The sequence below is a fragment of the Argentina silus genome, assembly GCF_951799395.1.
Source record: "Argentina silus genome assembly, chromosome: 21".
In the NCBI taxonomy this organism is placed as follows: Eukaryota; Metazoa; Chordata; class Actinopteri; order Argentiniformes; family Argentinidae; genus Argentina; species Argentina silus.
In genome coordinates, this window is record NC_139675.1 from 3,239,088 (window position 1) to 3,253,662 (window position 14,575).

General features: G+C 45.2%; 1 protein-coding gene across 1 annotated transcript; it reads right to left on the reverse strand.

Moving 5' to 3' along the window:
* Positions 1–4,476: 4,476 nt before the first annotated feature.
* ccdc149b (coiled-coil domain containing 149b) lies at positions 4,477–12,187 on the reverse strand (the record flags this gene model as incomplete). The annotated part of the gene is made up of 13 exons (XM_083692799.1): positions 12,029–12,187; positions 10,559–10,720; positions 10,184–10,222; positions 9,794–9,901; positions 9,280–9,396; positions 8,884–9,056; positions 8,658–8,730; positions 8,007–8,091; positions 7,351–7,498; positions 6,756–6,832; positions 5,361–5,498; positions 4,988–5,162; positions 4,477–4,762 (listed from the first exon to the last, which is right to left on the reverse strand). Exons 1-13 carry the CDS (start codon positions 12,077–12,079, stop codon positions 4,477–4,479), a joined length of 1,632 nt encoding a protein of 543 aa, XP_083548925.1. The 5' UTR covers positions 12,080–12,187.
* Positions 12,188–14,575: the final 2,388 nt, after the last annotated feature.

The window sequence follows — 14,575 nt, forward strand, 5'->3', positions numbered from 1 at the left end:
GAACGGCAATGTCGCGCTGTGATTGGCCGGGGCGTTTCGATTACAAAACATGCCTTTCGAAGTTTCATAACTACTGGAAAGCCACATGGTCAGTACAGGCCTGCGATCTAAAGGTGAACAGCAAGCTTGTTCACAACTGTTAATAAAAAAATAACAGAGCAGATGCACTGTAAGTGCAGGAACGTCAACGGGTCCGTGCATTCATGCATTCCGCCTAGTTATGTCACTAATGTGGGAGAATGCATGGAATGTTGGGAATGGCATGTAATCCCTGAGAAAGAAATAGCGATGCAAACCAGACATGATGGGCTATACCCCTTTATCTAGTTTAGCGCAAGATCCCCTCTGTCTCAAAGGGCCGTAACCTATACAATGACCTAAATGACTTAAAATATTGATGAATGGCCAAAATGACCTAAATGACTTAAAATACACATGTCATAACAACCCATTACTCTCTTATCAGATTCCACAAGTCAATCATAATGATCTGACACCTGGATGGAGACAATGTACACCACAAGCCTTACAATGGCTGTTGACAGGTGGGAGAGTCACACAGTTGCAAAATCAGATCATTTGCATATATTTGCATATTACAAAACCAAACGCCCTCCGGGGTGTTTGTTGAAGTCTCGACAAGGGTAAATATACAGTTTGAACCCAGGTCTGAGACGTGCAGGCGTATGGGCAGAGGTTCTCTCTCTCGTAACACTGAGAAGGGACAGAGGTGAATGACAGACGTTACCAGCTGAAGTTTTATGCTGCATTGCATAACAATACAGAACACTTCTGACACTACCTCCCACGTCCCCACCTACTTATCGATATGTATATATCTATCGATGCCATCTCCTCTGATGGACAATAGACCAGACACAGAACTGACATTTCATCATGTTGTAAAGTACTGCTAGCATACTAAACCAGTTAAGAATGAAGGAGCCTTGCAGACAGAATAGCAGGAACACCTTACATTCTACCATGCACACGATTCTGAACACTGGGGATTGTATCTAGACAATTTACACAGCCACCTGCTGGACAGTGGAGTTACTACAACACTAATGTCAGCCCAGGATCTAATCTGGCCACTGGATAGTCAGAGCAGATAGTTAGACACAATATATGGTCCCATTCTACAGAGTGTAAAACGGACTCTGATCAAAGTGTTCCGTTTGGAGAGTTAATGGAACACTGCATTATCCTCGTCAGTGATTATCACATGTACCACTATGGGGTATTTCACACTCAGTGTTACTTCTAGTTGACAGTGTTGATCTAGAGAGTAAAATCCTATTAGTGTAAATAAAAACGTACTCTTCAGTGTTAAATTCACACTGTCCAGTGTATAGGGAAATTATAATTGTTTTATTATGTTTCTTAACACTGTTAAACTGCCCTCTGGAATTAAACGATTACAATGAATCCACAGTTGCGTCATGTCCCCAAATTATTTATTTAGTTGTATACTTCAAACATCAAAATTTGACAAGACGTGTTGAAATCTCAGCACAGTCTGGAGATATGGATGCCATTCCAGAATAACCTACATAAAACCTACATTTTAAAATCAAATAAATTGGCCATGTTCACAAGAAACAGTGTAAAACACTGAAAACAACCAGCAAAAGTGTGTGTGTGTGTGTGTGTGAAGTTCAACCATGTATGTTCACAGTGTAGCCCATGATTCGTGCAGGTCAGGTCACAAATGCATTGATTCCATGACCTTTAAACACACCATCAGCATTTCACTTTCGAGCAATATGCATTATTATACTTACAAGGATGATTAGTCCCTTTCTTTCTCCAAACAGAACTTAAAATAATGCATAATCAAGTATAATCAAGTTCTGTTCATGACAATATGATCATTTCTACATCCATGTATTGATGAATGCACATTTGAGAAATGAGCCCTACTCCTAATTTAGGGGCACAATACAATATGAAAACATTGATTCATGATTCAGGCCTACCTTGAATTTGGGACAGGTCCCGACGCTATTCTCGGCCACTTCACTGAAACACTGAGCTGGATTAGACTCGACACTTTGGCGTGGTTGTCCCTTTGCAAAATGTTTGTTCTCGAACAATTGGAAAGAAAGATCAACGTGATACATGACCAGACATGGTTACTGTAGAGTGGAAACGTAAATATTGGGATTTATTCAATTTATATCTGCAGTGATCCTTTATAATAAAATTCAACTGTGATGGGTAAATCTAGAAGACCGTCCAACTCCGTGTCAGTCGTTCGATAATCCAGCTATGAAACACGTAGAGACATATTGATTAGTCGAATAAATGTATTTCATCTAGAGGAAAATATTTAACTAAAATAGTTTAGACAAACCAATTTCGAAATAAGCAGCATTTTAACACGTGTCGCAAATTTCCATCGGTCTTAAACTCAACAGCGGAACGGCCGTATCAACACAGCTGTGTTTTTATCCAATTGATTTCACCTGTGACAACTAATTACGTTCCCTCCCACATTATCCCCGTTGTACTGTTGGTACAGATAATGTATTAAATCCACTAAAACGAAAATCGTAATTTCCAGTGTTTTGGTTTGAATTTTGGCTTCGTTATTGTTATTTGCGATATATGTTTCAGGTAATCTGGTACTTTTGCTTTATCCCCCTTATTTCTGTCAAAGTTGGAAAAATACTTGCTTGGTTTAAACACACACTGAAGAACATTTATCATTGTGTATTTCAAAGGCTTACTGAGAGACAATTTTAATTAAATTAAAACGTTATGTTGCATCAATGACTTTTGATGTGTCACTGGCATTATTAGTGAATATAGCTTGATTAAAATGTGTCTTCTTAGTGATAAACTATTATATATTGCTATTGATAAACTGTAAAATTATTTATAATTATAGTTTACTCTGCATCAATACAGTATTGTTCATATATGTTTTATTCTCTTATTCATTTATGATCTTCCACTGGAGCAGTACCAACAGAGGTGCTCGTATACAAGTGAACAGCATGGTTGTAATAGACAAAATTAGAGCAAAACCAAAATGAAATGTGCAAACTGATGGTTAAATTGCCGATCAGATACTATTTCCGTTGGCTACAGAGGTGTCTATACACTATCAAATGGTTTACTATATATGATAAATGTGTCAAAGGCAATTTTGGGTGTTTTTAGATTACAGATTACTGTAAATGTTTGGGTTTTTTTTTTGTTAGCACTTTTGTGTTCTACAGTAATGCCATTTTTGTTGTTGTAACAACCTGTTTGATTCAACGGCCCTCAATGTCCTTCACAACGGTCATCTTGCTCCAACCCTGCGTTCCCGAGTGCTTCTGTGAGCTGGGTTCTGGATCGCTACGCATCATCACTGTATCAGAGAGGAGAAACCATGGAAACAGTTGTTTGAAATGGAATAACACCTGTCCTGGGTGGTTATTATCTACAGTACACAATATAAGAGGTTGTCAAACTTTTAGTTCTTTAGAAAATAATTTATTGTGCAGGAGAATACGTTACACACAGATGCCGTGGATTGATGCTGCTGCTGCTGTACAAAGCTCTGCTGGGGAGGAAGGGAGGGAAGGAGGGAGGGAGGGAAGGAGGGACCTTTCTGACCAGGTTGTTCAGGTGAGACTAGAGGAAAATGTGAAATAATGAACAGAGGGAAACAGCCACGTCACAGTGGAACGTCAAAATAGAGAATTATTAAAACTATCTTTGTGTCTTTATGTCTCGAGTGCCTCTCCTCGGGCCATGTGACGTCCTATGACACAGAACACGGAAAGGACTGTGAACACGCGATGGAGGTCTGTACATCAAACTGCAAAAAGTAAACATGTGTAAACACTCGTCACCTTTGGAGACAGGCAGCAACGTTACGATTGCTAACAGAGTCGAAGCGGTTGCTAAGTAACATGTAAATACCAGATAAAATTATGTATACAGGTATACAATAAAACTTAATATAAACATCTAGCTGGCAAACTTTGTTGACTTTGGGGCAAGGTGTTTCCAGTTATGTTTACATTCTGCAGTTTATAATGTATGAGGTTTGTTAGCATTTGATAGCGTTCAACCTCCTGGAGGTTTATTGTGTGTCTATATACTACATGTCAATGAGGAAGAGAGGGAAATAAACAGACAGACAGGAAGAGAGGGAGGGAGGGAAGGAAGGAAGGACATCACCACCGACCAATGAAAACCATCCTTTAGATGTATTGTACAGCAGATAAGTCAGGCCATCCCAAGGATCCCAGTTAGGGCCTTTACTCAGTACAGGGTCGAGCCGAACCATACTGGACTGGCTCTGATAGGGTCGTTCTACATGGTCCTTTCCAGCCCTGTTTCAGCCTCTGTGGTGGATGTGTAACCAGGCCAGTGTGGCTCAGCTCGGTTTGGCTTGGCTCTGTAGTGTGAATGAGCGTTTCCCTGTGTTGATCTGTTCCAAGGTTCTAACTACGGTCCTCCTCTGTGGGAGGGGCTTCAGCTAGAGGAGAGAGCAGACTCCTCATTGGTCAAGCCCTCAACACCCCCCACGTCTTCTGACAGTTCTGATTGGCCGTCCTCCAAATGGGCAGGGCTTGATAATGGGCAGGCGAGGTCTCCTTCTGGAGCTGTGTCATCATCTGACCCATCATATGCCCCCTGGGCGGGGTCTGAGCTGACAGAAGGTCCTGATAGGTGGTTGATGTCTGAGGGGCAGGGCATGTCCATTTCTGGCTCTGAAGAAGGGAAGGGAGCCCCGCCTCCAGTCTCCCCTGATTGGTGCCTGGGCAGGAACGTGACCCCTTTTGTGGTCTGTGTTTGGTCAGCGATCTGACAGTCATCAACATCTTTTACCTCCTCTTCTCCCGATACACTTACGCCTTCCTCTCTGCCCTCCTCATCCCCCTCATCCCCCTCATCCCCCTCCTCCTCCCCCTCCTCCTCCTCCTCCTCTCTGCCCTCCTCTTCCTCCTCCTCCTCCTCTCTCTCCTCCTCCTCCTCTCTGCACTCCTCCTCCCCCTCCTCCTCTCTGCCCTCCTCCTCCCCCTCCTCCTCTTCCTCTCTGCCCTCCTGTCCTTCTAGCACGCTGGGTGACAGAGTGACTTCATGGTCCACAGGGGTGGGGCATCTCCTCCTGTCAGCCAATCCTGTGTCATCTTCTGCTCCATCATCAACCTCACCACCTGCAGTCAGAACTTAGAATGTTACAGTGCAATACTGATGAGCAGTGACACGCCACTCATCACAATAATAAAGGACTGTTTGTTTCGCTCCTTCCTAGATGATACGTCTATGGGAATATGGAATACTGAAAAAAGATGTCATCTTTTGTGATGAGAAACAGGAGTGTTCCAATGCTCAATGTACAGCGTTCTACACACCTGGTTTAAGACGCTGTGCCCATTCACCTGTAGCAGACGGGTCAACGAGGCGAACTTCCTGCTCCGTGGGCGGTACTTCCTGTCCCTCTGGGCCAATCAGCGGCTGAGCTTCGGTCAAGATGATGGCATCTCTGCCTCCTGTCACAGAACAACGCGTCATGTAGCCTTCATAGTGGCGTCATAAAGGTGTTATAACAACATGACATAGCCTTCATAGTGGTGTCATTTACATATTATAACAGCCTGTGGTAAACGTGTTAGCCACAACAACATGGCATTGGTTTCACACTGCACTCACTGTGTGTGTGATGTTGACAAATCCGTGGGTCCATAAAACACTACAAAACTAACACTACACTATTAGAGTCCATGTCATAAACTGCTGAATGTAAACACTGGAGAGCCTGTTCTTGGAGATAGGCAGTCATTTTACGATTGCAGCAGAGTGCCCAAGCGGGTGACTATTCCTTTTAAATACAAGTAAATGACTCCAAATATTTAAACAGCCCACAGTCAAACTTGGTTAACCTTGTGGCCCAACAGCCCACATCCAATTTACTGTTAATTAACTTCCAGTCTGACTTGTTGACAAAAGCCTCCAGCTATGTTTACATTGTGCAGCTTTATGACATGTGGACCTTGATAGCGTGTAGCGTAGCCTAGTGTGTAGCATTGCATGGTGTGTAGCGTAGCCTAGCGCGTAGCCTAGCCTAGCCTGAGAGACGAGACTGTATACAGAGAGGACACCTACTAGCAGACAGGCCCAGAGATACATGGTAGGTCAGGCCTCCAGGTAGCAAGAGAGAGGGGAAGAGAGGAAGAAAGGGGGGAGGAAGAGATGGGGTTCAGAGAAAGTTAATTAACATCTCCCTCTGAGTCACCTCAGACAGATGTAAGGAAGCAGCAGGTAGGATTCAAAGAAAAGAGGCTTGGGGACAATTCCATTCAGTCAAATCAGAAAAGGATTTGAATTTAAAACTAAAACTAATAAACTACATTTATTGACTCTTATTTTCAGCTTATTGAAAAACACTTTTAAAATGAGTGCCTAACTGCAATCATTGAATTGTAATCTGAATTGATTTCCTGAATTGAAAGTGAACTGGCTGCACTCTTGGTAGAAATCGAACCAGTAGATCCACAGTCCAGTGCATGGGCTCAGTGGCGTAGCACACTAAGGCGCATACCATATCATCGCAAGGTCCCTGGTTCGATTCCGGCCATCGACATATCCTGCATGTCATCCCTCCTCTCTCTCACCCATCCTTCCTGTCAATCTCTACTATCTCTATCCCAATAAAGCAGAAATGCCATAAAAATATTTTTTTAAAAACAAACAAAAAAAACAGTCCAGTGCATAGCACGCACGTGTGTGTGTGTGTGTGTGTGTGCTACCTGGGAGGCTCCAGAGTCCAGACACTTCTAGAGTCTTCAGTTTCTGCTCCAGCTCCGCCACTCTGTTCCCCAGGATCCTACACACACACACACACACACACACACACACACACACACACACACACACACACACACACACACACACACACACACACACACACACACACACACACACACACACACACACACACACGAGAGAGAGAGAGAGAGCAGCACCCGTCAGTCTACTGTGATACAGTAACATGTACAATGTGATACAGTGTCATGTGATATCATATCATGTCCTGTCATGTCATGTGACAGGAAGCAGCGTACCTGTTGGTCTAATGATGTCATGTGACAGGAAGCAGCGTACCTGTTGGTCTAATGATGTCATGTGACAGGAAGCAGCGTACCTGTTGGTCTAATGATGTCATGTGACAGGAGGCAGCGTACCTGTTGGTCTAATGACGTCATGTGACAGGAAGCAGCGTACCTGTTGGTCTAATGATGTCATGTGACAGGAGGCAGCGTACCTGTTGGTCTAACGATGTCATGTGACAGGAGGCAGCGTACCTGTTGGTCTAATGATGTCATGTGACAGGAGGCAGCGTACCTGTTGGTCTGGCGCTGGTGTTGGACCAGCAGGTTCTTCTCGTGGATGGTCTCCAGCAGCGCCGAGGCCAGGGACTTCAGGTCCCAGATGGACTGAGACGTGACCGGCAGGCTGCAGCCACTGTCCTCAGACAGCAACAACTCCTGCACTGCACACACACACACACACACACACAGACACACGCACGCACACAGACACACACACACACACACACACACGCACGCGCGCACACACACACACACACACACACAGACAGACAGACAGACAGACGCGCACACAGACACAGACACAGACACAGACACAGACACACACACAGACACACACACACACACACACACACACACACACACACACACACACACACACACACACACACACACACGTAGGATGTTCAGAACTCCGTATAGACCTATAGATCCTTCTGGATGCTGTACACAGACAGATACACAGCAAGAGTAGGAGAACGTTCCCCTCACAGACCATATCTAGGAAGTACACTGTTCTTCAGGTTAAAGAGAGGCTGCGCTGGCTTGATTCTACGTTCTGCCCCTCCTCCTTTTCAAAAAACGCAACTGACAACGAGATGTGTTTCTCTACCTTGTTATAAACATAAGACATGGTAATTACCTTGTTATAACATAAGGCATGGTAATTACCTTGTTTAGCCGACAGAACCCCCGTCAGAGCACTGCTGTTAGCTTTACCACACATTCTGGCATTCTTCCTGCTCTCCAGAGCACTCTACACAGATACAGATACAGATACACACACACACACACACACACACACACACACACACACACACACACACACACACACACACACACACACACACACACACACACAGCTTGTTTTACCTTGTACATACTTTATACCACAAGTATACTTAAACTTACTTTAAAAGGTTGGTTGGTGTACATGTTACTGAGGAATGGAATTAATAATATCTTGTGGTGGTACATATGATTGATTTTATTTATGATGTATGCTGTATTGTATGTTTGGGTGTGAAATGCATTGCATGTGTCTATATTGCGAACCTTTTTATGGTCCATGTCTAATTATTATTTTTATTGTGTTATGATTGTAACCAGTTTGTGAGTGTGTCTGCATGTGTAATTTGTTTTGTGATGCAAGTGTGTCATCGTTGTTGACGTTGTGAATTGTCTGAAATATTGTTTTCCTTGGATCAGGTCTCTCTCTCGAAAAAGAGATTGTATCTCAATGAGACTAACCTGGATAAAGAGATTGTATCTCAATGAGACTAACCTGGATAAATAAAGGTTAAATGAAATACTCCACTTTACCTTGTACTTTAGGATGTTGGTTTTAAGCATGCTGACCTCCTCCTGCAGCTGTTTGAACCGCTCATGTAAATATCTGGAAAGAACAAAACAACATTGTTTCAACGTTAAAGCTTCCCAACATAACCAACCTTTCACTCATCATTTACCATGCAAGGTTAACGTTCACACACACACACACACACACACACACACACACACACACACACACACACACACACACACACACCTGTTCTCCATGCAGAGAGCGTCTATGTCAAGGATGCGACTCCCGTGTCCTCCCAGGATGTGGTTCATCTCTCTGTTGAGGCGCTGAGCCTTCTCCTGAAACACGTTACGCTCTGACCTCACATCATGTAGCTCGTCTGTCAATGACCTCAGGCTCTGCTCCAGCTCCTCATTCTAACACAGACACACACACACACACACACACACAGACACACAGACACACAGACACACAGACACACACACACACAGACACACACACACACAGACACACACACACACAGCAAAAAAATGGTCAAAGCTCGTCTGTCAACGACCTCAGGCTCTGCTCCAGCTCCTCATTCTAGCACGCACACATTCCCACCCTCCTACCCTCCCCCTCTGTCCCTCCCTCCCTCACCTGCTCCCGTGCCGTCTCCAGCTGCATCACCAGGTCCACTCTCTCGTGGGCGGGGAAGTGTCTGGCCCCCACCTCCTCGTCCCCCAGCCTCTGCCTCGCGATGGTCATCCTCAGGAGCTGGGGGGGGTGGGGGGGTGGGGGGGCATAAGGTCTCTGATACTAGTAGTGCTGATTCTTTGTGTTGTCAGAGTGGTTAGAGTAGGTTAGAGTGGACCAGAGTGGTTAGAGTGGACCAGAGTGGGTCAGAGTGGGTTAGAGTGGACCAGAGTGGGTCAGAGTGGGTTAGAGTGGGTCAGAGTAGGTTAGAGTGGGTCAGAGTAGGTTAGAGTGGGTCAGAGTAGGTTAGAGTGGACCAGAGTGGGTCAGAGTGGGTTAGAGTGGGTCAGAAGGGGTCAGAATGGGTTAGAGTGGACCAGAGTGGGTCAGAGTGGGTCAGAGTGGGTCAGAATGGGTTAGAGTGGACCAGAGTGGGTCAGAGTGGGTCAGAGTGGGTCAGAAGGGGTCAGAATGGTACCTTGTTGTCTCCTTGTGCCTCAGCCAGCCTCTGGTTCAGCTCCTTCACCTCCTCTGAAAGCTGCCTACTCCTCTCTCTGGAGTCTCTCAGCAGCTGGCTCAAACTCACCTGGGGGAGGGGAGGGGAGATCACAGCAACATGAACACTATTACTACAACCTCAACACTGTTACTGCAACCTCAACACTGTTACCATTATCGCACTAATCAAAGAGCAATGCCACATCATGACTACGATCTATAGAAATAGTCTTAACTCAGTAGTGCCGAGGGTGAATAAAGTTGCCAGGTTGCTAGGTAAATACCACATAAAACGCTTGGGACTCGAGGTGGTGAGGGTTCCGGAATTCTTTGGCAGTTAGTGGGTTAAGAGAAACAAGATTGGTCAAACCTGGTTGCGTTTCTCCGGTGGCAGAGTAGGGTCTCCATCCTGAGAATGAAAAACAAGGTCATGTTGGGGTCGTCCTCCTGCGCCTGGGTGAGGCTTCAGTTATACATATCTATTCAATGCAGACCCGGGCTCAAATAGTATTTCGAATCGTTTCGAATACTAAGCTGTGCTTGACTGAGTTTGCCTGGCACAATGGAACCAATGGAGGAGTCTTAAAAAGTGCAAACCCCGCCTATCTGGCACTCCAGGCAGGCCCAAGCAAACACCTCACGTATAATGTTATGAATGTTATGAACTCATGTTATGAATGTATTCAGTGAATAAAGTGTGTATGTGCGTGCGTGCGTGCGTGCGTGTGTGTATCCATGGCCTTACTATGAGCTCCCTGTACTTCTTCTTGAGTCCCTGGTGTCGTTCTCGTAGCTGATTGGCCATCAGCTGATACTGTTCCCTCTCCTGCTGGCAGCTGTCCAGCTCCTTGGACAGGATCAACAACGCCTCCTTCTTACTCTCCAGCTTCCGCTTACACACCACCAACTAGAGGGAGGGAGGGGGGGAGAGAGGGAGGGAGGGAGGGGGGGAGAGAGGGAGGGAGGGAGGGGGGGAGAGGGGGAGGGGGGGAGGGAGAGGAAGAGAGGGATGGAGAGGAAGAGAGGGAGGGAGAGGGAGGGAGGGAGGGAGAAAGAGATAGAGAAACTTTATTTCGATCCACAGGGCAAAGGACCCAGATATTTCTTTCTCTCTCTCACACTCTCTCTCTCTCTCTCTCACACACACACACACACACACACACAAACAGTCAAGCACACACACACACACACACTTTAGATAGGATAAGCTAGGCCTCCAGCATACTCGCCAGGATCTGAACACATGAACAAGACTGAGTTAGATTAAACCAGACTGAGTTAGCTTAAACCAAGGTCTTATTCAGGGTCAGAGGCACTATTCATGCTGTGCTTTTAAACTTCTTATTAAAACAGGGCCTAAGCATTTAGACTGAGTCTACTCATTATCAAACGTGATTGTTTGTCAGAGGCATGTCAGCCCGACCAGGCCTAGGACACTGTTGTGTGACAGGAGGGGTTTGAACCCAGGTCTCCCACATGAAAGACACAAGTGTGTACCATTACACACTAGAGGACATCCTCAAGATCTGAGTCATCACCTATATCTGCATAGCATGGATGTTTTAACTTCATTTACCTGAAGGAAGTAGGAAGACTATTTCCCTTTGCAGGAAAACGTGTAATAAATACAGAAAGACATGTAAAGACATTCAAATGTTGAGAAGCAATGAGCCAAACATAGTGTATACACCCTGACGACCATCCAACCAACCAACCAACCTGCCCTTATAATCGCATTTAACCTCGCATAGTAATCCACAGCCATTTATTGCGACCATGCGTCACACACACAGGCCCACACACAGGAGATGACAACGTCACATAGCTGTCATAGCGTTTTTATTCGGAACAGAAAGGTTACCAACGTGCTTTTGGGTTGTCCCGGGATAGGCTTTGCAATAGTTTAACAATATTTGTGAGACAAAACAAACATTGACAGCAATAAATATTCGCACCGTAGATAGTGGCCAGCAACACATATTATAAAGTAGACGTGGACTATTTCGGGAAAGTATTGGAATTAAAGCATTATGGTGACGCAGGAGCATTGTGCGTGACATGCAAGGAATATCGTTTGCGTATCAAATGCATTGGTGACATACTATATGGGAATAAGCAGTTGCAACGTTTGCACAACAACGCTCAACAATACAATGTCGCATTGAATCTTTCGGCTACTGTTCTGTCTTGTCTTCCACGGTTTACCGTCGCTCACCTCACTGACTAGCCCCTGCCAGTCGCTCTCGCTTCGTCTCGAAGTGTGCATGTCGTCGGCTTTGGCAGCGTTACAATGTTGTAGTTGATCACCGTTTGTAACACGGGGGATCGAAGCATCACTACATCTGATTAAACCCAATGGATTCAACTCAGGAAGACTCTGAGCGCGTTTTTCAATGCACAGTACTGCGCGTCCCTGCGCAGATTAACTATATCGTTGTATGGTGCGGATGCGGTCTATGCGATGTTGAACACCCATCCGGAGTTGTAAAGATCTATTCATTCGCACAGTCATTTCTCCGTCTCGAACGCACCCATTGCTTCCCGTATTTCTATATTTCACTTCCGTCTCACTGTCAGTGGCGAGCGAAACGTCATCCGTTTTGTTGTTGTTGGGGAGTTGAAGGGACGCCTGAGATCACCTTTACAGCGTCCATAATGTCCTCTTATACTGCAACAAATAGAAGAACCATTGAGTGCGATTCATTCTACCTAAAAAGTCGCCTTTCTCTCTTTCGCCGCAACAACATCATGCAATGTCCATGTTCAAACACACGACGGCGCACTTGAGCTTACTGTGCGCACAGGTGTCAGTGTGTGCGCGTCATGTCGCTCTCTTTCTCACGTAGGCACCGCAGATAATAGATAATTAGATTTTTAATCAGGAATATTGAAATGATATTCTCATAAACTGTTCCAAATAGTCCAACTATTGACATTTGACCGTGTTTTTTGACTACGGCACACTGTGTCGTCATGGTAGCATACATGATGTACCTCCTCTGTATTAACTACAGTATGGTAGATGCTAAATGAGAAGGTTGGGACGACCTGACGTCACCCCATGGACGTTTAGATTTAAAACGGTTAAAGCCAGGGTCGTCCCAAGCATCCCACTTAGCATCGACCATGTCCCGATGCAGCTATGTTTAGAGGCTGCGTACCTCTGCAGGGGTGTCCTCTGTCCTCTATGAAGGGCGCTGACGGGACTGTTAATATGTCTGTGCAGGCAGACACACAGACACACACAGTGATCTGGAACACTCTGTCTCTGCTGCACACACACACACACACACACACACACACACACACACACACACACACAGTGATCAGTCAGAGCAAGCACCACTGTAGCCTGTAGAATAATGACAAGCAAACACAGTCAGACCGTTTTATTATATTGCATTCTATTGGCAAACAGAAAATGATGCTTCATAAGGTCATGTGCAAACAAACCAAATGAAACAAAAGCAACAATAAAACAGTAAAAACTATATAATATAGTATCATATAAACTATCTACATTCATCATTCTACTTGAGGAGGGAGTGCGATAGAGAGAGAGAGAGAGAGAGAGAGAGGGAGAGACAGAGAGAGAGAGAGAGAGAGAGAGAGGGAGAGGTAGACAGAGAGAGAGAGAGAGAGAGAAGAGAGAGAGGGAGAGACAGAGAGAGAGAGAAGAGAGAGAGGGAGAGACAGAGAGAGAGAGAGAGAGGGAGAGGTAGACAGAGAGAGAGAAAGAGAGAGAGGGAGGGAGAGGTAGACAGAGAGAGAGAAAGAGAGAGAGAGAGACAGAGACAGAGAGAGAGAGAGAGAGAGAGAGAGAAACACAGTATGCTCCTTCAACAGATCGTCAGTATGTCGGGAACACATGTGGTAGCCAGGGGAGGCTGGTGGAGGTAGAAATCGGAGGACGGGCTTATGCGAGGTCATGTGACTACAAGTCATCATGAAGACTATATTCATAAGGTGCATATAGGCCTGTCGCCTCTGGCTCCCTGTACTAATATAGTACAGCAAGTCTTATTCAGCATAGTCTCGTTCCCAGACAGCCTGGTGGACCAACACGTCAAACTTGGCCTTCATTTATCCAATGGAAAGATCGTCGAAAACGGACGGCGCATAGCCATTGGCTTTACGTCGCCCCCCCCCCCCAATAATAACACATACTTTACTCAGTCAGTTCACTCCCACTAAGGCCAGGTTTGAGTCGTTGCTATTCCAGGCTTATATGCGCTGTGCGCAGTAGCCCGGGGACGAGATTATATTCAGCATAGTAGCATTATAACAGCACAGCGATACTAGATATATAGATATATTTCTCTTGCATAGGTATTCAGACTAGCTTATTGACGTTCCCTTTATCTAGTAGCCAGGCACAGTTCTGCCCTCAGCAGATATCCATAGTCACATCTTACATGATCAATACAGGGTATCATGTTTGTTGCAGGGTGTGTGTGTGTGTGTGTGTGTGTGTGTGTGTGTGTGTGTGTGTGTGTGTGTGTGTGTGTGTGTGTGTGTGTGTGTGCGCGCGTGTGCGTGTGTGCGTGTGTGTGTGTGTGTGTGCGTGTGTGTGTTCTCTGATAAGTCACAGCAGCTATAATTCGTCATCATGCGGGCTATAGTACATTTCATACATGTTGTCATTGCTTTGATTTGATTACTTTGGTTTCAAATTAAATAACAGATTCAAACTGTTTCACTGATCTACAGGAGGGAATGCCGGTGGAGGTGGAAATCGGAGGACAGGCTCATCGTAATGCAT